The sequence below is a fragment of the Monodelphis domestica genome, chromosome 1 (assembly GCF_027887165.1).
Source record: "Monodelphis domestica isolate mMonDom1 chromosome 1, mMonDom1.pri, whole genome shotgun sequence".
Lineage (NCBI taxonomy): Eukaryota > Metazoa > Chordata > Mammalia > Didelphimorphia > Didelphidae > Monodelphis > Monodelphis domestica.
The window spans coordinates 392864324-392888651 of record NC_077227.1 but is presented as its reverse complement, the minus strand read 5'-3'; the positions used below and the strand labels follow the sequence as shown (position 1 = coordinate 392888651).

General features: G+C 42.2%; 1 protein-coding gene and 1 long non-coding RNA gene across 18 annotated transcripts in view; one reads left to right on the top strand and one right to left on the bottom strand.

Annotated features, from left to right (window-relative positions):
- The window catches only part of L3MBTL1 (L3MBTL histone methyl-lysine binding protein 1), a 75592-nt gene extending 62551 nt beyond the window's left edge, over nucleotides 1-13041 (top strand). For 7 of the 14 annotated variants that reach the window (XM_056811736.1, XM_007474189.2, XM_007474188.2 and 4 more), the window contains 3 exons: nucleotides 1500-1657; nucleotides 2277-2339; nucleotides 8161-13041. In XM_056811736.1, coding sequence (XP_056667714.1) covers nucleotides 1500-1657; nucleotides 2277-2339; nucleotides 8161-8295 — 356 coding nt within the window. In that variant the 3' untranslated portion in view covers nucleotides 8296-13041. Of the gene's footprint in view, nucleotides 1-1499; nucleotides 1658-2276; nucleotides 2340-4642; nucleotides 6918-8160 lie in introns of those variants that run through there. The other 7 variants (XM_056811740.1, XM_056811738.1, XM_056811739.1 and 4 more) reach the window with 2 other exon arrangements.
- The window catches only part of LOC130456408 (uncharacterized), a 79192-nt gene extending 59334 nt beyond the window's left edge, over nucleotides 1-19858 (bottom strand). For 3 of the 4 annotated variants that reach the window (XR_008915204.1, XR_008915205.1, XR_008915207.1), the window contains exons 1-4: nucleotides 19777-19858; nucleotides 6895-18106; nucleotides 5634-5714; nucleotides 1072-1199 (exon numbers count right to left, since the gene is read on the bottom strand). This is a non-coding gene — a long non-coding RNA (uncharacterized LOC130456408). The remainder of the gene's footprint in view (nucleotides 1-1071; nucleotides 1200-5633; nucleotides 5715-6894; nucleotides 18107-19776) is intronic. The other variant, XR_008915206.1, reaches the window with a different exon arrangement.
- Between the last annotated feature and the right edge of the window lie 4470 nt (nucleotides 19859-24328).

The window sequence follows — 24328 nt, the reverse complement described above, 5'->3', positions numbered from 1 at the left end:
TCTCCACCAAACCTGATGACATTTTTCACATCCCCCACCCCTCTGCCTATCAGTCAAAGGGAGAACACAGAGGGTAAGGTGGGCCATTCAGCAGCAGCAGAGCTAGAGGGAAGCAGAGAGCTCTGGCCCCTCCCTTCCCCCTCTCTACATTCATTGAGGACATTCCTCACTTCACCTGCTCCTCCACCCAGCAGCCCAATGGAAATGCTTCCTCCCTCTCCTGTGTGCGTAAGGGTGGGGCAGAGCATGCCTGGCAATTGGTGGGAGAGGAGACAGCACTAGGTCACTGCAGGGGGATGGGCATGGCACTCTATCTGTGGGGTGGGGTCAGGGCAGAGCCCTAGCACTCCATCTCTAAAAGGTTGACTATCACTGCCTTAGAGGATGTGTTGAATGGCTGCCCCATGGGGGTTTTATGAGAACATGTGGGCCATGGCCAAGAGTCACATAGGCAGGAATGGTTTACCATTCTCATCACTGGAGGGATCTCATAAAAACATCAATTTAGAGCTGGAAGATACCTTTGAGGTCATTTTGTCTAACACCTTCATTTTATGGATGAGAAAACTGAGATCTAGAAAGATTAAATGACTTCCTGGTGCCAAAGAGTCTAAGGCAGGAATCAAACCTAGATCTTCTTGGCTTAAGACCCATTTACCTTACCCTGCCTCAATCATGGGGAGAACTCACATTGATGAGCTTACACCCATCCATCCAAGTGTAACCTGGAAGGATAGTTGCCCCTCCACTGAGAGCTGGCGGAAGCCAAGGCTTTATCCTATGTGGAAAATTGGAGTCTCTAGACAATAGCATCTACGAGAAAAGCTAGTGTTCAAAAGAACAGTCCATGATATTTTTTGATATTTAGAAACAATCAAGGAGTGCTCCACCCTTAAAATGCATTCATTTCCAGACAAGTCTTGATCTGACTGGCATATGTTCATTCTTAGATTTCTGACATCAAACCTACTAATGAATATAAGCATCATCATAATGCAGGAATTTTTTTTAGTGATTTTATTTGCCTCTTCATCTTGTAGACAATTATATATATTTTAAAATTAAATTTACCTTGCGGTTTTTTGGGGGGAAAAATCTGTCCAGCCTTCCTCACAAAGCGGCTGAAGATAAATGATAGACATAGGATTGCATCTTGTGGGGAGGGGAACAGAGATCAGGATGAGCCTTTGGAGGATATCCTGTGTCAGAGGAAAAAGTGGGGGTTTTCCTTAGGCTCTTGGGAATCAGGAATATTTATTTACTCATTTTGATTGTGATAATGAAGAGGTTGAAACTGAACTGTCTTAATTCTTCACCCACAAGGTGAACCGGACATCCGCTGACTCCCCTACCCCCTATTCCTTCCCAAGCATGTTCTCCTCTCCCAGGCACAACTTCTCTGCTGGCTTCTAGATGCCCTTGGGGGGCATCATGCACAGCCCAGAGTGGGCCAGGCGCCCCATCCCATTTGTCTGTCAGGCTTTGCATTTGGTTTCCAGCTTTGCCCCCCGACAACACGCACCAATCCTTCTTCATGTCGGCCTTGCCAGCTCACCCTGGTCGTTCTTTGTCCACATGCTGGGAGCAACATTGCAAACTGCTACCGGGGATAGCAAGCGTCAATGCAGCATCGGTGACCAAATGGACTATCGAGGAGGTACGAGGGTGCTGCTTGGGTCTGGGGAATGGGAAGCCTTCCTCCACCTTGCCTCCACACCACACTAGTAAAAGAGCTTGGCAGAGGCACCTCACTCCCAACTTTAGGTTCTCCCTGCCCAAGTCTGGTTCAGCCAGGCCAGTGACCAGTCACAATTGCAAGAAGACCCAGCCCATATTCTCACTCTTAATTGTTCAGGCCTGGTCCTTTCAGATGCCTTCATCTGATGGTGCTGCCTCAATTTTCTATTTTTTAATAGAAAATCTTTTATACTAGACATTTTTCAATTTTTTAAAAAGCCTTCTAGAGGCTTTTTAGAGGAGGAGGTGCCAGTACAATCTAGCAAGGGGAGGGAATTCTCCCACTAGGGACACTCAGGTGCAAAGACTCTGCTCCCTAGCCTGCCTTTCCAGGGCAGTCACTAAATACAGCATTCAGAGATCATGCCTGGGGTCAGCTTTCTCTGGTGACTTTGGGCACAGGAGTCCTCTGGATGCCTCATGGGAAGCCCGAAGGTATTTCTGGCCTGTTTATTCTACTTTCTTACTTCCCATTTCTTTCTCTCCCCTCTGCTTCCTTCTGTCTCTTTTTATCAAAATTCCCTTCCCTGTTTTCCAAGGTCTTCAGCTTTGTCCAGATTCTGACAGGTTGTGATGAACAAGCTAAACTCTTCAGAGATGAGGTAAGAAACGCCCAGGCAAAGCTTTCAAAGCAATGGGGAGGCTGGGGCAGCTAAGTAGCATAGTGGATAGAGCACTAGGCCTGGAGATGGGGGGTTCTGGGTTCAAATCTAGCCTCCGTCACTTCCTAGTCCCTTAACCCCATTTGCCAAGCCCTTACTGCTCTTCTGTCTTAGTAAGAGAAAGGAAGGAAGGAAGATGCTGCCTAGATTTTGGGAAGGATAATAATTAACAAACTCATAAAGTTAATTCAGGTTCTGTTTATTCTCCTGTTGTAAATCTAGGCCTTGGTTTATTTGAACTAAACTGTCAATTGGTAGAAACATTTTTGAATTTCACAGTTATGACATTTCATAGAATAGAGATTTACCCAAACATAATGTTTAAAATCAAGAAGCAGAATCTTATTTAAGCTAATAGGTGGTTATCATTTTTAAAAAGAAGTAGAAAACAATCTCTAAGCCATGACTATTCATTTAAACTCTGAGGATTGCAAAGGACCTCAAAGACCATGTAGTCTAACTACCCAAGCTGTGGAGAAGCTCTTTCACAAGCACCCCCTCCCTCCCTCGAATGGTTATTGACTTTTAATTCTGTGGTCTTATGGACCTCCAGTGTTAGAGCTCTCACTGCCTCAAGAGACAGTCCATCCTGTTGCTCTTACTCTTTAGAAAGGCCTTTCTTAGGTTAAGATAAAATCTGCCTTCCTGCAATATCAGCTCATTGGTCCAAGGTTCTCTTCTGGATTGATACAGAATAAACAGGGTTGTCAGCCCTTCAGATATCTGAAGATAGTTATCCTACATCCCCTAAATCTTCTTTTCACCAGTCTATACATAACCAGTTCTTCAACTGTTCCTGCTGTGGCATGGTTTACAGATGTCTCATCATCCAGGCCTTATTCCTATGGTCATCCCCTAATTTGTCAAGGTCCCTCCTAAAGAATGAGTCCCAAAAATGACACAGAGCTAAATATATTATATTTTTATAATACGGTCTGTCCAGTGTAGACTAAGGCAGGGTTATTACTTCATTCTGGCAATAGACTTTTACCCAGTGCAGCCTAATTGTGACCTTTATTAATTTTTTTAAGCAGCTGCATTACACTGTTATTTCACATTGGACCTGTTTTATTAAAAGACCCAGATCTATTTCATTTTTAAAAAATCATTATTTTTGCCTTAAAATAAATATTGATTCTAAGACAAAAGAGTGATATGGGCTAGGCAATGGGGGTTATGTGACTTGTCCAAGGTCACACAGCTAGGGTGTGTCTGAGGCCAGATTTGAACCCAGGAACTCCCATCTGTAGCCTTGACTATCCTCTGAGCCACCTAGCTGGCCTCTACTCAGATCTTTTTCACCAGAGCTGTTGTCATCTCTACCCAGGACTACCCTCACCCTATTCTTCTATTTGGACAGTTGATTAGACTATATTTGATGTTTCCCTGAGATTGCTTTGAATCTTGTTTATATCATCAGTGGTCTTAGCTATTCATCAGCAGATTTGATGAGAAAATCTACCATATCTTCATCCAAGGCACTGGTAAAATTGTTAAACAAGATAGAACCAAAGATAGAAGCCCTGTAGCAACTGCTGAAGTTTTCTCTAAAGGATATTCAACCATTAATCCATGTACTTTGGGTATAATTATTGAATCCAGCTGGTAGTATTCTTATTTCACCATCTTATCCATGAGGATATCACAAGAGACTCTACCAAGTGCTCTATTAATATCAAGACACTTGATGCCTGCAATATTGCCCTGGCCTACTCCCAAAGGAAATCTACTCAAAAGAAAGGAAAGGCAACTAATTTGGCATGACTTATTTAGAGTCAACTATCATTAGCTCCTAATGTTCATTGCGTTTTAAAAAAATATTTAAAAACTGTGTGGCTGATGTTCCATTTTTTTTATTTTGTGGCTTAATATCTTGCCTAGCTAGTTGTGCTCTGTAGTTTATAGGATCCACCCTGTTTCCCTTTTGAAAACAGACACTTGCTCATCATTAATCTTCTAGGATTTCTGGTCTCCATTATTTCTCAAAGATTACTAGAGGATAGTTGGTGAATTATATCAGAAAATTCTTTCAAGTAGCCTGAACTGTGATTCATCTGGACCTGGAAACCTGACCTAATGTAAAGGGAGTAGGAACTCTCTTATTATCGATCAATTATAATCAATCAATTGGTAAACATTTATTAAGTATTGGCTATGTGCCAGGCACTATGCTAAGCAGCCAGGAAGGCAAAAGACAGCCCTTGGCCTCAAGAAACTTACAATCTGATGCTCCATTGTCTTAGGAGTCATGAAATTTCTTCTTGATTTTGGCCTGCCCTTTCCAGTTTGAAGACCATTCTCATTGCTAGAGATGATCAGAACAAAAGAATAGCTATCTACTTCATTCTTTCCTGTGCCATAAATTAAAATTGTGAACATCTGCAAGTGACAGACTTTTCCCTTTCTATTACTTGTCTTAAGCTTGGCTTCAAAAGTTCCTTTTCTTAGCAGTTTTTTTGGAAACCTCAGCTCACCCTACAGTACTACCATTACAGTAGTAAGACAATGCTAGTCTTACACACTAGCATTGTGTGTAAGACTAGTAATCCCCCTAATTGTATGTACTTGTCCTGAGTCATTCAATCTTTCTTCCATCTTCTGAATACATCCATTTAACATGAGCTCATCAGAAAGATGTTGGTTTCTTTACAGGCTTCCCCTTTGTTTTCCAAATTGCAGCTATTTGCTACTCTATGGTTAAAATTGCCCTTTTAAAAGACTCCCATAAGCTATATTCCTTTTTTTTAAAGTCCAGCTTTGTACAAGTCACTGCATCCCTGTGGTTGGGGAGAGGGAGAATTCTGTAGAATATGTGACTTCTGCTCCACTTCCATTTTAAAGACCAGACAAGAGCATTCTCATCAGTAATGTACCTCATTGCTTCATGGTTTCATCCTTAGTCCTTGGGTCATGTCTATATTTTTTCTGAGTGTTTAAAACTCACATTTCCCAAATCTTGGGTACATCTCTGATCCCAGGATTCCTTTTCCTCACTACTACCAATGCTAAGATATGACCACTGTTCCTTGCTGAGATTAGTCTCTTCATCTTTAAGAATGAATTCAGTAACATTCAGCAGTCATTTGTTAGCATCTACTAATGGGTGGAACTTGCTCTCTCTAGCTCTTTGGGGAGATGCATACTGATGCCTGAGACCCTATCTCTGGTTCTGGAGTTTAGTTAAAAAGGAGATAGGGAAATTATAGTGAAGAAAGATCAAAGTGTTTGCCACACCTCGAGTGCATGAGATAGTCTTGTGGGAGGGCTTCTGGCTCAGTGGGAGTCCCTTCATGTCTGTGGCAGCCTGGCCATAGCCTATAGGGAAGAAGGTTTAGGGAAAGGGGGGATTAAGAAGTTTCTGTGCTTTAAAATAAGAAAGAGAAATATACATTTTAAAAGAAAAAAAAGATATGAACAATCCAAGCTTCCAAGCAGTGCTTTACCTCCTAGTAATTCTATCTGGTGGATCAAGGAATTCCCTTGATCAGCCCCCATTACATAGATATAGACTATCCTAAGCAAGTTAGTTTAGGTTTAGACTATTAAATAAACTACTGAAGTTATTAAGTACTATTTAATATTCCCATTTCATAACTAATTCTGCTTATGTTATTAAGAGACATTTTGGACACCAGGTATTTGTAAGGTTGGTCTCAGAATTAAGAGGGTGGGCAAGAAAAGAACTTAAAGAGAGGGAACTTGTGCCAAGAAAAGCCACTTCGTTTTGTAACCAGACTTCCTAAACTAGAAAAGCCTTCTCAGTCTTTACTTCAAAGTTTGTTCAGACATTTTTCCATCATGTCTGACTCTTCATGATCCCATTTGGGGTTTTCTTGGCAAAAATACTGGAGTGTTTTGCCATTTCCTTCTCCAGCTCATTTCACAAATGAAGAAACTGATGCAAACAGAGTAAAGAGACTTGCCCACAGCCACCTAGCTAGGAAGTGTCTGAGGCCAGATTTGAAATAAAAAACAAAAACTTCCTGATTTCAGGTTTGATACTCCATCTATCTCTGCATCATCTAGCTGCCCCATTGCTTCAAAAATAAACGTTGAATTTAGAAAATAAACTAGTAAGGCCTGTGGATCAAAGCAGTACTGAAATTATGCAGATGAGGGAGTCCCCTGCTCCTAAGCATTCTTAGCCAAATGGGATGATAATTTCATTTTTTTTTAATAATTTCATTCTTGATTACAGATACCCTTTCTGGTTACCTGACCAGAGATATGACCGCCAATATTAACAGATGCACCTATCCCTGGAGCTTTCCAATTGGTGACAAGGGCATATAACTGGCCCAGCACTTCCTGTACTATTTTCAAACTGGTTGTAGCCATCCAGGACACACTAGCCCAAAGGTAGTACAGGATGGGAATAGCATGCACAGGTTTGAGAAGGGCTTATTCTTTGAGACTGATATGACAGAAGACACCCTGACCTGGAAGAGGTCAAATATCAGAGATGATCTTCCATCTTGAGAGATGCTAACATTACCTTCTGCTGGTTGTTGACTTAAGAGTCTAAAAAAGACCCATGTCCAAAGGGTGCTTGCTTTCCCCTAGTTGCTAGGCATAAGTGGCCACAGAGCATGTGATTCCAGGGAAGAACCAAGACAGCATTGTTCTTTTCCATGATAAACAATGAGACCCTCAGGCCTAGGCAACCTCCCCCCTTAAAGGTTCCCTTTGTTTTCAGCCATTCATTCCCTCTAAGAAGGGATGTTCATGGACCCAAGGGTGGGAGTAGAGGAGGTTAATAACCTTCATTTAACTTCCCAATGGTACCAACAACTCCCTTGATGCTTTCTTGGCAAAGACCCTAGGACTGTCATAAGATCATAGCTTTAGAGCTAGAAAGGACCCTAGAAACCATCTAATAAAGCCCTGTTTTCCTCCCCACCCCCCAATAGTCCCTTGGGCCCCAAAGCAACCTGAGTCACAAAGAATCTTTCTGGCTTTTCCCTTTCTATCCTAAAGCCCTAGTTCCCCATCATTTCTCCCTCAGCCCCAGTGACTCCCATCCCTGTTCTGTTACTCACATTAATAGCTGCCAATCTGTATACGCAAAGGAGACTGATCAAGGGGGTTCCTTGATCCATTTGGTAAAATTACCAGAGGCAAGATTATGCTCGGAAACTCGGATCATTCATACCTTTCAGCCAGCTCAGATTTTCCCTTGCTCAAACATTGTCCTCCTTAGGAAGTTTTTGGTGACTGTTCCTAAAGGGGGAAAAAAATCTTAGGCTCATTGTAATTTCTGTTTTAAACCACAGAAGCCAGTGTTCCAAACTTAGATATTATTATGGAATCCAAAGACATTTTGTACCTAAACCATCAGTTCCTGTGCAAATGCCTGTGTGTTTATATAGAGAGAAGCTACTACATCTTTCTTTCCTTCTTGGTCCCTATCTCTCTGTTCCTCTTCCTTTATTCCTTATCCCCCCCAACCTCCTCTTTTCTGGCTTCCTATTTTTCTCCTTCTTCCCTGTTCCCCCTTTTCCTTCCCTTGTGTCACTCTTTCCTTTCTTTTTCTCTTTTCCTTTCTTACTTTTCATTTCTTTCTCTTCTCTATTTTCCTCCTTCCTTTCTTTTCTCCTCCTTTTGTCTTTTTCCTGATTACCATTTTCATCTCTTCCCTCCTCCTTTCTTTCTGTCTCCCCTTGTTTTCCCTTTTCTACCTTTCTTTTTTTTCTATTTTCCTCTCTTCCCTCTTTCCTTCCCTCCTCACCACTTTTTCCTGTCCCCATCACCCCAACCCCAGAAGATTGATGGCGAGGCCTTCCTTTTGCTGACCCAGGCGGACATCGTGAAGATCATGTGTATTAAGCTGGGCCCAGCCCTGAAGATCTATAATGCCATTCTCATGTTCAGAAATGCCGACGATACCTTAAAGTGACTGTTTCCCTGGGCCAGGACTCCCAATCATCGGGGTCCTTCCCCTCCTGCTAACATCTTCTGGCCCCAGCTCCCCAAACCTACATCCCCATCCTCTCTCTGTCTTGTTCGTTTCCATCCCAGGTTTGGTCTCCATGTTTCTGGGGTTGGTCCCTAGGGAGTGGGTATGGAGGGACTTTGGAGAAAGTGCAGTCCCCAACTCCAGAAGCCAAGTTTTCTCCTGAGGTCCCAGCAAAGGCAGAGCATGGCCTGGAGATAGGCCTTCCTTCCAAGATAGTATCTTGGGTCCAGCTTTGTGCCCACACATTCTAAAATTGTTGTGGGTATTATTGGGTGCTGGGGTGGGGTGTAGGGGCAGGATTTCAGATCAGGGAATACCTGGAGTGGCTGTAATCGTAGGGTCCCTCAAATCTCACAATAACTCCTCCTGGGGACTTTATTGGCAACTGGACTTTTTCAGAGCAGTCAAGAGCAACTTTTCAAAAGCTTTAAAAGCTTGGCAGAATGAGAAGCATCCAAGAGGAAGCATCTTCTTCTGACACAATTTTTCTGAAGTCTTCAACCATTTTTGTCTCCTCTTCAGATTTCCTATTCTGTTCCGTTAGCTCACCCTTAGACTACAGTTTTCCTCTCCTCCCTTATCCTTGGTGAAGGCTCAAGCTCCTTTTCTGTCATTGGTGACCCTGCCTGACCTCAGGCCTGGCTCCCTGGGCAAGACCACCTCTGTTGGTAGAGCCCATCCAGGCCCCACCCAACTCCTCTTTTATTCCCTCCGATATTCTAATCCACAGGGAGACTTGTTTTTAGAGGATCTGTGGCAAATTCCTCATTGCCTTCCTCCCCATTGCTGAGGAGGTCAGAATTTGAGCCAAGATGCCTTCTTCGAACATGCCTTGAGCTTCAACCCTGGGCCATATGATGTCCCAAAGTCCAGTGCCAAGGTCCCAGCCCCAGGGTTTGGGAGACAGTCTAAAGTCTCTTTCAAGGCAAACAAAGGTTTGGGTAATATTTTTAGACCACTCCTTTGCTTTTCCAACATGCTCTCTTCTCATTGGCTAAAGTCTCCCCCAACCCCACCCCCACCCCCAAGCAAAGGAGCTTGGGAGTGACTGCTAGTGAGAGAGAGGTTGGCCCAGCTCCTGCAGGACAATCTCTTCTAAATCCCTGAGCGGCTCATGGGGCCAGGGGAAGGGTCAGGTTCCCATTTCCGCAATCACTGCCCCTCCCTGCCCCCCAAGGATGGGGATGGGCACTCTCATCATGGAACACCAGCAACCTGTCTTCACTGCTACATGTCTACAATACACTTTGGTGTGTGGGTCAAACTCATGCTAGGCTTCCCATGGAAATGTTGCATTTTTGACTCTTTACTACTGAGTATGTGAGGTCACATCTGACCTGTCATTTACATGTTTGCTGCTTGCTCTTCATGAGAAATTTTTAAAAATAAGAGATGTTGGGGTGGGGGGAAGGCTGTGAGTGTGTGTGTATGGGGGCGCATGTAGGTGAACTTTTCTATCTTTTGTAATGAGTTCTCTGGCATCCCTCCCTTTCTCATAACTATCCTTCCTCTCTGCCACTGCCAAACTGTTTCCTACAAGAGTGGGGACTCCTGGGACCCTAGCCCACCTCTGCTTGGGGGTAGGGGAGTGGGGACAGGAGGAGGACCCCCATCCTGAGTAGTCACTGCCAAATCTGCCCTTAGACCTAAGTGGCACCCACCATCTTCCTGAGAAGGGGACTGGGCTGAAGTGGTGGGATTCTTTTGTCTCAATGGGTGAGGAATTTAGAGAATGGGCAAGAAAGATCTTCTTGGGTCCAAATCCTTACCATGAATCCTCCTTGTGGTCCCACCCCTTCAGGGACTGGGAGCTCTTTGCCGAGGGAGACAGACCCCTGAACAGAGAAAGCCCTGTGTCTATCTACCTTGTACTTCATGGGAAAGGTAGAGGAGGGACACCATTTCTTCCATTCTGAGAACCCACAGCCTCCAAGAACAAAGGCAAACCCAAGACCAGAAGGTATGAATTTGTCCATAGAGCACCAGCCTTGTCCCTTCCCGGCTTACAGGCTTTAGTCTGGAGCTAGTAGCCTAGTGGGAAGAGGTCCTAGGGCTGAGTTTCAGTTAGGTTGATTTCCCCACCCAGTGGCAAAAGCCCCAACTTAAGCAGACCAGCTCTGCTCTGGCCCCTGGATCTGCTCAGGCTCTGCCCTATAAATTTGTTCACTGTGTAATTCTGCAGGACTAAAGCCTAGATGAAGTAGTCCAGAGAAAGTGGATGTGTGTGTGTGTGTGTGTGATGAGCATGTTGGGAGGGTAGGGAAGGGAGGATCATGTATGTGTAAGAGAAGTATATGAGTATGAAATTATGCATGATGTGAATGTGGGGGAGATGGGGATATGACTTGGGGGTGTGCTGTCTGTGTGTAGGTACCTATATATAGTATCTGTGAAGTTAAGTCTGTCTGCATGGTGTGAACACATTAGCTGAAATGTGACTGGTAGTTGGGCATCCTGTGTGCGTGTGAGTGCTCATGTGTGGATGGAGAAGTATATGAGTGTTGACTACCTTTGAGAGCAATATTTATTATCTCTATACATTACGAGTGTGAGCGTGCCTTTGGAAGGATGTGAAATGTGCATGATCAGATGTACTTTGAAGGCCATATGGAAGAATGCATTGTGAAAATGGATGGCATATAGGGGAGGGGCAAAGAGGATGATGGAAGGGCATATGCATCTATGGGTAGAGGCGGAATTTATGAATTGGGGATATGTTGTGGGGATGAAGAAGGTGTCGAGTCTGTGTGTGGTATAGGAAAAAAGCAAGATATGATACAGCAAAGAGAGATGTATGTGTGAGGGGCTGCTGTGGTCATGTGTGTGGTATGGAGAAAATACTAGGAGCATGTGGAGCTGAGGAATATCTTGGGTGTAGGGAGCCCTGACCATAGGTGCTGACCTGAAAGGCCATTTGCCCAGGACAAGGTCAGGGCTTAGGGAGAAAGTTAAGGGCTATTTACTGTTACAATTTGCATTTTTTTTCTTTCAAAACAAAACAAAGACAAACCCAAAGCACTGCCCACTCCCACCCCATGATCCACCAAGGTAGACCCTGCTACTGTTCATTTGGATCTGAGGAAGCTGGAATGAGAAGCCCTGGGTCCTCAGTCTGAAAACTACTGAGCAGAACAGGGTAGGAAGACAGTCTAGTGGCTGTGTAGGGTGGAAGGTTGGGAATAGAACCTCTGGAGTCACCGAGGACTCTTTCTTGGGGCTGGGAGGAAAGTATCCCGGTACAAATGGAGCAAGTCCTAGGGAACTATGGGAAAGGGTATCCTAGTGCCACCTATATCACTCCCTCAGGAGGATGAGAACTTGCTGTTGTCTTTGACTATGGTGCTACAGTGACTACTGCTTCTCTTGACCAGGGACTCTAAAGCCAAAGGCATTTGGGGATGAGGTGAAAAGGCTGGAAAACCAGCTGCAACAGCTTTCCCAGAATGACTTGGGACTTAAAGGACCTGGCAGGAGTCCCTGTTTCTGGGGTTTCCTCTTTGGTGGTTAAGCTACTCCCCTGTTGATGAGGCAGTTTGGTGCCTTGTTGGGGGGGGTATCTTGTTTTTTCATTGTCCTGCCTGCTCTACACCCCCACTTTTCTGCATTCAGCTATCTAGGGCTTGTGCCAGTTGAATTAATCATACCCTTTGCCTCCACATTATCTAGTGAGGAGATACCTCAAAACCCAAAACCGAAAGATAGGTGACTCATTTCAAGAGGGCATGGCTGGCAAGTCCTTTGGTGGTTGATAGGGTTGAGTTTGTCCAGGCCAAACTGCCACAAAGAAGGCAAGGCATCTGACTGACCCACCTCTAATCCTCTTTCTTGGGCCTGGCATTTTTTTTCCTAGTCATGCCTCTGTGTTAAATGGAGAGAAATGCTTTTTCACCTTTTGCTATGAGACAAAATGACTGGTGCTAGGTTAGCCTTTCAAGGACCCCCTAAGTGAGGTGCTAAGGCAGTATTTTGTTTCCTGGGAGGAATGAATCTGCCAACAAAGACTTGTGTTGTTTGGTTGTGGAGAAAGTAAGAGGGGCCAGGAACTCTTGGAGGAAGAGGCCTCTTCAAACCTGGAAGCATCCATACTTTCTGCATCAATGTCAAACACTTTGGAATAGAAGAAAAATCACAGAAGGGGAGAAAATTCTGTCATTGCCTTATATCCCTCCAGAATGAAATCTTTGCACTTGGATATGGGGGACCAGAGGTGAGGATGGAGATAATGGCAGGAGGGAGTTTGAAAACTGTTTCTGGCCTAGCTTCTTTTACTCCTCTCCTCATACCACACACACACACACCACCATCATGCTGGTGGTTCCTGAGGGATGGAGAGATGCCTCCCTTTGGCCCCAGCCTAGCCCTGGCCTGGAGAGGGGAGAGGCCCTTTCTGTTTAAGTTTGGCATTTGGGGGTGGTGGGGATGATTGTGGTGATAACAACAAAGGAAACTTTTGCACTTTTGTTCTTTTGCACATTTTTTGGGCACGTTTTTGATATTTGCACCATTTTTTGTGTTTTCATGAAGAAAATACTCTGGTTCAAGTGGATACAGCAAATCTGAAGCTTTATGTCCCAAGTATACAGAAGTCTAAATGGGGGTGGGGTGGGGGGGAGTTACAAGCAAAGTGTGATGTGTTTGTCAGTGTTTTGAAATTACCAGTAAATAAATGTGAATAGCTGAATCAAATAATGCCTAGGCTTGATTCTCTCCATGTTTATTCATATTCCACTTGCTTCCCAATGTTTATTCACACTTCACCTGCTTCCCATAAGGCTTTGAGGTACTTTATATAATCCTTACATGAGACAAAAATTTTCTAAATGAAAAAAGGGGAGGGACCAAGAGATAGATGTTACTACCATGCACTACATACTACTTTGGTAGTGAGAAAGTTCTGACTGTGTAGCAGAGAAGTTAGCTCTGTGTACATTTCCTCAAAACTCAGCCTGAAAGGAGGATACTCTGGGGTCAAAGGTTCTTGGCTAATAAGAGCAGAGGCAGCTCTAATGTTGCATAAAGAATATGGGACACCTGGAATCCAAGACTAGGATGACCATGTAAAAGTCACTTCCTCTTTGGGCCCCAATTTTCTTCTAAATCTGTGGTCCTATGATTTATGATTCCCTAAGTTCCTCCTTTGTCACTTGTTATTCTTCAATATCATCTTGGCCCTGGCCATCCCCTCCATGCCTAGATAGAGTGCCCTCCCCCCTAGTGTGGCTGCCAAGTAGCTGTACACATTCAAAAATAACTAGTTGATTAGCATAGGGTCATTTTCAGAGAAGACATATGGGTTGCTTAGATTCACAATTATGAGAAAATTCTTTACATCAGTCTTTAGACATAACCTAGGCCCTTGGTTGGGGGTCTCTGAATGGTCAGTTTCCCAGTCACAATGCTCAGTTTCCACACTCACTGCCCCTCCTTACATCTATGCAGAAAAAAAGCAAAACTTGATCAAAAGTTTCCCCCAGGGTATTTAACATATCATTAGCATCCTGTTTACATTGTGGTTTGTTCCCCTGAGCAGGCAGAGTGAACCATGAGTAAAGCCTTGCAGAGCAAAGTGGACCATGGATAAAGTGATATCAGTTCCTTGGAAACAACCATGTTACAACCATCAAAGTGAATGACCCCTTTCTTAGTCACTAATCAAGATAAAAAGCATTCTTGAGAACCCCTGCTGGCTAATACAAAAGGATGCTAAGCACCTATAAAGGTTAAATTAGTATCTAAAAGGTCAAGCAACTTACAAAAGGCAAGCTTAACAAAAGAAGTATGAAGTACTCAGAGCATTTTATCTAACCAGAGAAGGTGAGAACCAAAGAAGATGAGAACTAAGAATGGGTAGTCCTGGAAAAAAGTGTCTACTGTGATTGGTAGACCTGAAATTTTAGGGGAAGTGACATAAGAGAAAATTTCTTTAAAAGGAAGGGCTTATTGAATTTGAGTGGGAGTTCAGAGTTGGAGTTTGGAGTTGAAGTGAGGGGCATTTGAATTGAGTTCACAAATGAATTCAGTTTGGTGAAGATTTTCAGTTCGGAGGGAAAGAACTTGCTTGGAGACAATCTTGTGGTGAGTGATAAAGAATGACTTGCTCTCCCTTAGGCTCAGGCCTAGGCCATTTTGGCCTAGGCTATTTTCTACTGCTTGGCTATTGTCTCTCTCTCTCCCCTTTCCTTAATTCCTTCATTTATATTAATTAAAATCTCCATAAAACCCAGCTGACTTGGGTATTTTCATATTTGGGAATTTTCCCATGGCGACCACTTATTTTTAGATTTTAAGTCAAACACTAAAATTATCCTTTACAGTTTGGCCAAAACCTGTACAGTTTGGCATTTACAGTTTTTAACATTAACAGTACCTAATGGTTCTTTTCCCAAAGAAAGTATTCATGATATATAGGTGTGAAGCTCCTATATAATATATATAAGCCTTTGGTATCTATTTGCTTATAACTAAACTCTATTTCCCAACAAGTTCTTCAGTGTCATTCCCATAACCACCTTAGGATTATTATTATATTATACCCATTATTAAAGTATTATTGTTCAGTTACATCTGACTCTTCATAACTCCATGGATCATAGCACACTAATACTGTCCCTTGGGGTGGGGGGGAGTTGTTTGGCAAAGATACTGGAGTGATTTCGCATTTCATTTTCTAGTGGAATAAGGCAAACAGAAGTTATGTGACTTTTCCAGGATAACGCAGCAAGCAAGTGTCTGAAACTGGATTTGAACTCAGATCTGTCCTGACTCCAGGACTTTCACTCTAATCCATGAGCCAACTATCTGCCTCTATTAAATATAGGCTGATTTAATTTGTAGGCTCTTATCAAGTTCTACATAGAATCTCTCTACTGCCTCATCTTCTGCAAGTGGTATTGGGGAGAAAAGAAAGAAATAAGCATTTATATAGCACCTACTTCCTAATATATACAATCTGCAAGTACTCTACAAATATCTCATTTGATGTTAGCATTTAAGTTGCAATTATTTTCATGGGATTGTTTTATTTATTTTGTTTTCATTAATTAAATATTTAAAGTAAGAACTTTAATATAAGATGAACTTGTGTCCCATGAAATACTGTTTCCAATTGCTGTTAGATGTACACAATAAAGCCGATTTGACCATTTACCATATCTTGACTTTTTTTCCACTGATGTAGAGGAGTCCTTATAAGAAAACACATTATACTAATTTAGAAAGAGAGAGAGAGAGAGAGAGAGAGAGAGAGAGAGAGAGAGAGAGAGAGAGAGAGAGAAGAATACCTTGTCCAGAGTCACACAGCTAGTATGCAGACTTGAACTCAGACTCTGAGGCTATCTCCCCATCCAGTATACCACATTGCCTCTCAATATAAATATTATATTACAAATTAGGCAATCAATAGGCAATTATTAATTATTACTTATTATGTTTACTGTGACCTGGCTCTATCTATGTCTCTATTCTATTATAACTACTCTACTTCCTCTCCTCTATAGTTCAGCCAAACACCTTCTTGCTATTCTTTACACATAACACCCCATCTCCTATCTTTGGGCTTTTTGTATAGGTGGCACCCCCTGCCTGGTACACACATCCTCTTCTCTGCCTCTTAGATTCCCTTATTTCCTTTAAGATTCAAATCAAGCACCACCTTCTACATGAAACCTTCCCTGATTGCTCCCAGCTCCTAGGGCCTTTGTTCCCCCAAATTACCTTGAATGGATTTTGTGTATGCTCTGTGAACATTTTTATTCATATATTGTATCCTTTGATCGAATGTAATCTACATTTTTAACAGGAATTGGTTCATTTTCCCCTCCTTTATATCCTTAAAACCTAACACAGTGCTTGGTACTTAATAGGCACTTGATAAATGCTATTGACTGATCATTAATTAAAGAGAGCCAAAGAGATCCCTGAGGTACATCACTGGAAAGAGACTTCCTTCCACGTTGACCTTCAGTCAGTCACCAAACATTTATTAAGAACTTACTAAGCACCAGGCATTATGCTAAGGATAAGGCAAATAGAATTTATCATCTGTGATTAGTCTTTGGGACCACTCATTCAATTTATTCTAAATCTAGTTAACTGTATTATCATTTTACCCAAATGGCAAATCATTTCCTTCTTCAACTCATTTTACAGATGAGGAAACTCAGGCAAACAGGGTTAAGTGACTTGCCCAGAGTCCCTTAGCTAATAAGTATCTGAGGACATATTTGAACTCAGGAAAAGGCATATTCCTGACTTGAGGCTTGGTATTCTATCTACTGTGCCACATAGCTGCTCCATCATTTTACTTACTCCCCTGCCATCTTATGTCCAGCCATTTTGCCACTAAGGTCAGAAACATACTTTACAATATTTTCATTGTTCTAGCTCTAAAATTCCTACCCTGGAGCTCCCAAGGTCCTATATGGGTGATTCGGGCCTGCTACTTGAGGCACGATTCACTTTATTCCTTCACCATCTTCTTGACAGCTTCCTGATTTCCACAAACCTGCCCTACCCACTCCTATACTGTCTAGTTCTAGAGTTATAATCAAATTAGTACTTCCATTGCTTTTGGAAATATATGTCAATCTATTCTCAATGGCTTTACTTGTGTTCCTATAACTTTACAAATTAAAATATCCTTCACTGGCCACTACTTCCCCATATATATTGTTTTCCCCTGATAGAATTTAAACTCCTTGAGGGCAAGCACTGTTTGCTTTTGTTTTTATATCCACAGGGTTTAGTGCAGTGCCTGGCACAGAGTAAGGACTTAATAAATGCTTTAACATTCATTCATACATTCATTCATTCAGCCTACATTTCCCTATCTTATCCAAAATAGCATGAGAAACGTTGTCAAATATGCTTATTTCATCATGAATTTCAAATTATAACACAACAGGTTTGCACTTGGCATAGCATTTATATCTATATATATTTAAAGTGAATTTGGATTAACTTAGAATGTGGAGGAGGGGGAAATCACTTACTATGGCACCACTTCAGTCCAATCACTGCCTGGAAATGGTCTTCAGAGAATCATAGAACCCTTATAGGGTCTGGCTGCTCTACAAACTTTCAAGACACAAAGGAAATGGGGTACCTTGGTGGATCTGTGGATAGAACATCAGGCCTGGAGTCAAAAAGACCTGGGTTCAAATCAAATCTCAGTATTGGTTCAAACCAAGTATTGGTTCTAAGACAGAAGGTAAGGGTTTAAAAAAAAAAGAAAAGGATGTAAAAGAAACAAACATCTTGGTTCAATTTTCAAAGAAGAGTTTTGAAGATGGGGTCAGGCCATTTGATGGATATTCATTCACTATGAGTGTTTAGAGTTCATCTTTTAGACAATGGGAAGCCACTACTGAGTCCTGAAGGGCATGGTGTATAAAGGCAGTGTTTACCAAATTATCCAAAAAGCTCTTCTAGAATGTGTTAGAGTAGGTAGAGTCTAGAATCATGGAAAATAATTCTCCTGGAAACTATTTTTTAAAAATTAACCAAAATCTATCTTTTCCTCTCCTATTTGCCCTACCTTCACCCCTCCATTGAAAAAGAAAGGCAAATCCCTTGTAACAAATATGCATAAATATATATGTATATGTGGGTAACTAGGTGGTTCAGTAGATATTTTGCTAAATCTAGAATCAAGAAAACCCAAGTTCAAATCCAGCCTCAGATACTTACTAGCTCTGTGACCTTGGGCATGTCACTTAACTGTTTGCTTCAATTTTCTCATCTGTAAAATGAGCTGAGAAGAAAGAAATGGAAAATCACCACAGTATCTTTACCAAGAAAACCCACAATGGAGTGGCAAAGTGTGGGACACAACTGAAAGAACTGAATAGGAACAAGAATGTGTGTATGCATATATAATGTGTATGTATATATTTTTATACATTATTCATATATATAAATACATACAATATAAATTCCCTCATTGGCTGTGTCCAAAAATTCATCTTAATCTATACTCCGAGATCATCACCTCTCTGTAATGAGCTGGTAGCATTTTCATCAATAATCCCTTGGAATTATGGTTAGTCATTGTGTTTATTAGTTACTAATTCTTTCATAGTTATTCATCTTTATAATTTGTTGCTATTGTACAAATTATTCTCCTGGTTTTTCTCCCTTTGCTCTGCCTCAATTCCTTCAAATCTTCATAGGTTTCTCTGATATTATCATTGGAAAACTTCAAATACCACAATTTCTTCAACCATTTTCTATTTTATGGATAACCTCTTAGTTTCCAATTCTTTGCCACCACAAAAAGAGCTATTATAAATATGTGTGTGTGTGTGTGTGTGTATTCTTTTCCTCTTTCTATGTTCTCTTTGGGGGTACAGACATAGTGGATAGAATCCTAGACTTGGGAGTATGAAAGTCCTGAGGTTACATGACCTCACTAGCCCTGGAGCCCTGAAGAAATATAACCTCTTTAAGCTTATTTCTTCTTCTGTGAAATGGTGATAATAATAGTATCTACCTTACAGGATTTGTTTTACCTTTACCTTCTGTACTGTTAACAGTTCTAAGGTAGAAAAGCAGTAAGGGCTAGGCAATGGGGGTTAAATGATTTGACCAGGGTCACCCAGCTAGAAAGTGTCAGATCCCGTATTTGAAGGCAGGATCTCCCCTCTCCACGCCTGGCTTTCTATTCACTGGGCCACCTGGCTGCCCCTAAAAGGTTTGTTTTGTGGATATTTGTAAAACACTTTGCAAACATTAAAGAGCTCTATAAATGCTAGTTATTGTTATCATTCTGAGAGACGAGAAGCCCATACTGGGATGTCAAGGCACTTTATAAGCTTTTATGATTGAGCCCCTCTTTCCTCTGTCAAATTTTGCCTTGAACCCCAACCCCAGTTAGTTGATTAGTGGTGTCTTTTTTTTACGTTTGGAGGTTCCCCTTCTCTTCTTGAGTATTAAAAAAATAAGGGCATTGTGATTTTTTTTATTCTCTTTTATAAGGAAAAAAAGATTATTCTTTTTTATTAAAGTGATTGATATTCCCTTTCTCCATATGCATAGAATTGGGCAGAGTCCTAAGGTACCAGATGCAAAATTACCAATCACTGGGCTCTGCCTGGAAAAGAGGCTAAGATGAGCCCCGGCCCCGCCCTTTCCTGAGGACCGAACCAGTCTCTAAACTTCTTCGAGGTGCGGGGCCTCCCCCTCAGCAGCACCCCCACCACCACCTCGGTCGTGACCACGCCCTTTCCTGTGACTCCTTTTCACAACAACCTCCCCGCTTCTTTGCGGGCCTTTTTTCCCCGCCCTTTCCGGTGGCCCAGCCTTTCCCCTCCAACCTCCCATTCCTTTTTACGATACCTCCCTCTCAGCTTCTCTCTCTATTCCTTGCCCCTTCCGGTTACTCCTCCTCTCTAAGCCTCGCCTCTAGTTTTGACCCTTCCTCACCTTTCTATGAGTTTCCCCACTCTCTTCCAAGGCATTTGCCCAGTCCCCTGGCCATGGCCACGCCCCTCGCTGTGACCCCGCCCATTCCGGTGCCTTCCCTTTCTTCCTTCCTGCTGTCTCTCTTCCCCTCCCGCTTATGTGACCACACCTCTCGCCTTTCCGTACACCCCCTTGTTGTGGATCTGGGTAGAAAAGTAGCTTTCCTGGGATCAAACAAATTAAGAGAATTTTATCATCCCATCAAAATGACAAAAAAAGAACAACATAAAAAAAACGTTCCTCCTTTACAAAGCAGGGAAACAAACCACAAAGTAGCCGCAAAGAAGAGAAAAACAGGGAGTAGAAATGTCTAGAGAGGACTAGAGATGTGAGGATGATGGGATGGAGAGGAAGTCATATGGTGGAGACGTCTCTGTTTCTCCAGAAATAAAAGGATCGCTTTCCCTCACCCGACCACCACCGAAAAGATACCCCTTTTAGATAGAGAGGACTCTACAAATCCTAGGAAACCATTTCCTCCCTGACTCCCCATATCCAAGGTTGAACGTCCCAGGTTAGCTTTTATGACTTGGTATTATATGATGTCATTGTGATCTCTTGACTTTAATGCATCATTCCTACCACCCTAAGACAGGATTGTGACAAAATGTAACGAATGAGAGGAGAGTTAAGGTCTGAAGACCAGCGCACTGATCAATAAAGTGTACCCAGCCACACAATTCCCGTTAAAATCTCTTCCTCATTCCCAGAGAGACCTAGATAATAGTAGCCCTTGTCAGAGGCTCCCTCTTGACTTAAAAATCCTGAATTCGTTTGGGAAACATCTTATTTGCCCATATGCAAAATTTAGGAACTTTGATAATTTGACTCCTTCAATGGTAGCCACTACTCTTAGCTGACTCATTTGCTTTTTCATTTGATATGACAGTACTACTACCCTGGTTTTCGGGAAGTGAGGGGTTAATTTCCCCCCACTCTGGTATCCACTACTATTATAGTAAAGCCCTTGGATGTTGAATAAGGTAGCATTGGTACCTAGGTCTATATCAAATCTGGGCTCTTTCAGTATCACTTTTGGCTGTTTAGTTACTTTCCTTCTCTAGGTCTCTTAGGTATGTAAGAATATAAATTTAGGGGGGCAGCTGGGTGGTTCAGTGGGTTGAGAGCCAGGCCTAGAGAGGGAGGTCCTAAGTTCAAATCTGGCCTCAGATACTTCCCAGCTGTGTGATCCTTGGCAAGTCACTTAACCCCCCCATTACACAGTATTGACTCCAAGACAGAAGGTAAGTATTTAAAAAAAAAGAATATAGATTTAGGTTTTATGTTAAATATGAGAATTCTACAGTAATAGTGTAGTCTCTGATTTAAAGATATAACTTAAGGTAAAAATGGCTTTTAGTAGTTTTATTTAAAGATGTAGAATGAGTGAAAATGGGAAAAGGTAGCTAAAGCGACAGGTTTTAACAAGCCTACTATTCCTTCTCCAGTGAAGTGAGGCTCAGCCCACACAGCCCCACACAACCCCATATCCAGTAGTGTCTTCAGCTACAGTTCTACCAAGGCATCCCCCTCCAAAGCCAAAGCAGGAATCTCCAGAACTAATCTCTCCAGAAGCCAGGAAAGGAAGGTCAGCTATTTACCCACCCAAGATGAACTCCAAAGGAGAAGACAGAAGGTCAAATCCCAAGGTGAAGTTCTCCAACACTGAAGTCCAAAGAAGATCCCGGAGCAGTCCTCCAAGAAGCAGTCCCAGTGGCAAGGTCGAAGGTCCAAGGTGAAGATCCAAGGTCTAAGATCCAAATTCAAAGCTTAAAGGTTTGTTGACAAAAGTTCAGGGCTTTTTATAGTCCTTTTCCCCATCACTTCCTGTCCCCTTCCTCCACATTGTGGGGACCAATTGCAGTCTTTCAGTTTGCCTAGCACTGCCCAGGGGCAGAGCAGTGGCCTCTGGAGTTGTCACCCACTTTAGTAAGTGACTTGTGAACTATCTTACTTAGTGTTAAGTTGAGGTGTTTAAGTTTTTGACTGATTAATTTAAAAATTGCTGATTGATAGACAAGGAAAGTTTGAATCACTCTTTACAGGGGTTTTGGGCACAACACAGTGGATAGTGCTGACATCAGGAAGTCTGAGTTCAAATCTCACCTCTGACACTAGTGATGGGACCTTAACAAATTATTTAACACCTCTGAGACTCATTAGCTCATCTGTAAAATGGTGACCTAGATGGTTTTTAAGGGTCCTTTTAGTTCTAAGTCTATGATCCAATGATATTGGCAAATGAAATAGGTCTATCTTGATATTGTTAATACCTTGGGCAGCCTCTTAAATTTTGCTCGGGCCTATTCTGTTTGCTATTCATTCAACCCTCAGGGGGGGAAAAACACAGCCAGAAAACTGCTTAAAGAAGGAGGAATGCTTCTGCAATAAGAATGCCTTAAGGTTATTTAAAATTTTCCATTCTTTGTGCCTTCAGCCCTCACCCTCAACACTGAGGATTTTCCCCTGTTGCTATAGTTATTTTTTTCTACTCTTTCTGCTCAACCAAAGCCTCCGTTTCCCACTCTATACCAGACTAGTATAAATCCATCCAGGTTTTTGTTCATTTCTGACCCCTGGTGACTCCATTTAGAGTTTTCTTGGCAAAGATACTGGAGTGATTTGCCATTTCCTTCTCTAACTCATTTTGCAAGTTAGGAAACTGAGGTAAACAGGGATAGGTGATCTGCCCAGTATCACACAGCTAACAAAATGTCTGAGACCAGAGTTGAACTCAGGAAGAGTCTTCCTGACATCAGGTCCTGGCACTCTTATCTGCTGTGTCACCTAGCTGCCCAGGTTATCTCTACTCTATCCCCAATTATTCCAGGAGCTTAGAATGCATAAACAACAAAAAAGTCTCCAACTCCACCCTCAAAGAGCTTATATGCAACTAGTGGGGAAACAAGGTACACTTAGAGAGGTAAAGAAATGTAAGTGGGAAAAGGGGTTATTTTTAAAGGGTTGGACTGGATTATTTAAGAGTATGGTCACCAGGAATTTAATTTATTCGAAAGAGATTTATTTACAATTTATTTATAATGTAGAAAGAGTGAAGTAAAATCAGAGAGAGGATAGGGTAAGATATCTAGCTTAAGCACTAAGTAATTTACTCTCTTAGGCCTGGGGACATCTCTCTCAAGAGGTAAGTCTCTCCTGAGGTTAGTTTTTTCATAAAAATCCAGTAGTTAAGAGTCAACTTTTCACTCATTACATGTCAGTTCAAAGGAAGAGATTTTAGAACAGCCTCACCAGGAACAGGGTCTTGGGTCCAGTCAGCAGATTTTTCTTCAGCCTCCACTCCAAGTGGAACTACATTCAGGAAGTTGTAACTCACTTTTAAAGACTCGTTCTCTTGCATTACTTCCTGTGCCTTCCCCTGATTCTATGTCTACCAATCATAGTTGAAGTCCTGCTTTAGGACTGCCCAGGGGCAGTTAGTTTAATTCTGATTTGTCACCCACTATGGCACACGTGGTTCACAGACCTCCCACTTAATGATAAGGGGGATGTTTACACTTTTGGTGATTAGATATAAAAAATAGGCAGATCTTCCCACTCAACTTTAAGTAGGGTGTTCTAAAAATAGGCAGGGATTACAGTTTTAATCTTCATAATCAGGGGAGAGTTAATTTTAATCTTCACAGAAATATTTTTAAATTCCTGTTGTAGCACAGTAGAGTTCAGGACTTGGGTTCAAATCCTATCTGGAACACTAACGTAGAAAAGAAAATCAAAACACTCTCAGTCAAAACCTTTACTCTATTGGTCCAGGGATAGAGAGCCTTATGGATCCCTTTAGATGGATATCTTTACTATAGGGACTGCCAGCAGTTCCTATATAATGAACCTGCGGGTGGTGATCTGAGAAGGGGAATGGAGGGTAGAGGAATATGGATAATGGTGATAGAGGGAGAGACGTAGGAATAAAGACTCAGAGATAACAAGTTAAAACACTTGGGGAGTCGTGAGCTCTGTTAATACCTCTCTAGAAGAAGATAAGAAGTGAAGAAATTATAAGTACGAGAAAAAAGAGAACATGTGGGGAGCTGACATCTCCTGGATACCTCCCATGGACCAGACGGCCAAAAGATTAATGGGAGATATGTGGGGCAACTGTGTTGGGCGAATCAATCAGACATGAGGAGTAATATAGGCAAGACCAAGATCAAGAGATGTAAGAGGTAAGAGCGAGAACAAGGACAAGAGAGGCAAGGCAAGAGATTTAAGAGAGAGGCTCACACATGTTCCCCAACTTTTATTGGAGATTTTAGGAATGTGAAGTGGGAGGCGATTAATGAATACATGACATGACATAGGTTTTAACATTGGTTGATTTGATAATCATGAAATCAAAGAGGAGGAGATTAATCCAACAGGCGCTTTATAAAGGAATGTGGTCCCACAAGGCATGAGCTAGGACACTGTGGCTGGCAACACCCCGCCCAGGAATTCGCTTGTCCTTTGGACTGTTGCTTTTCATACAATGATCATTAAGTGATCTGACCATGAG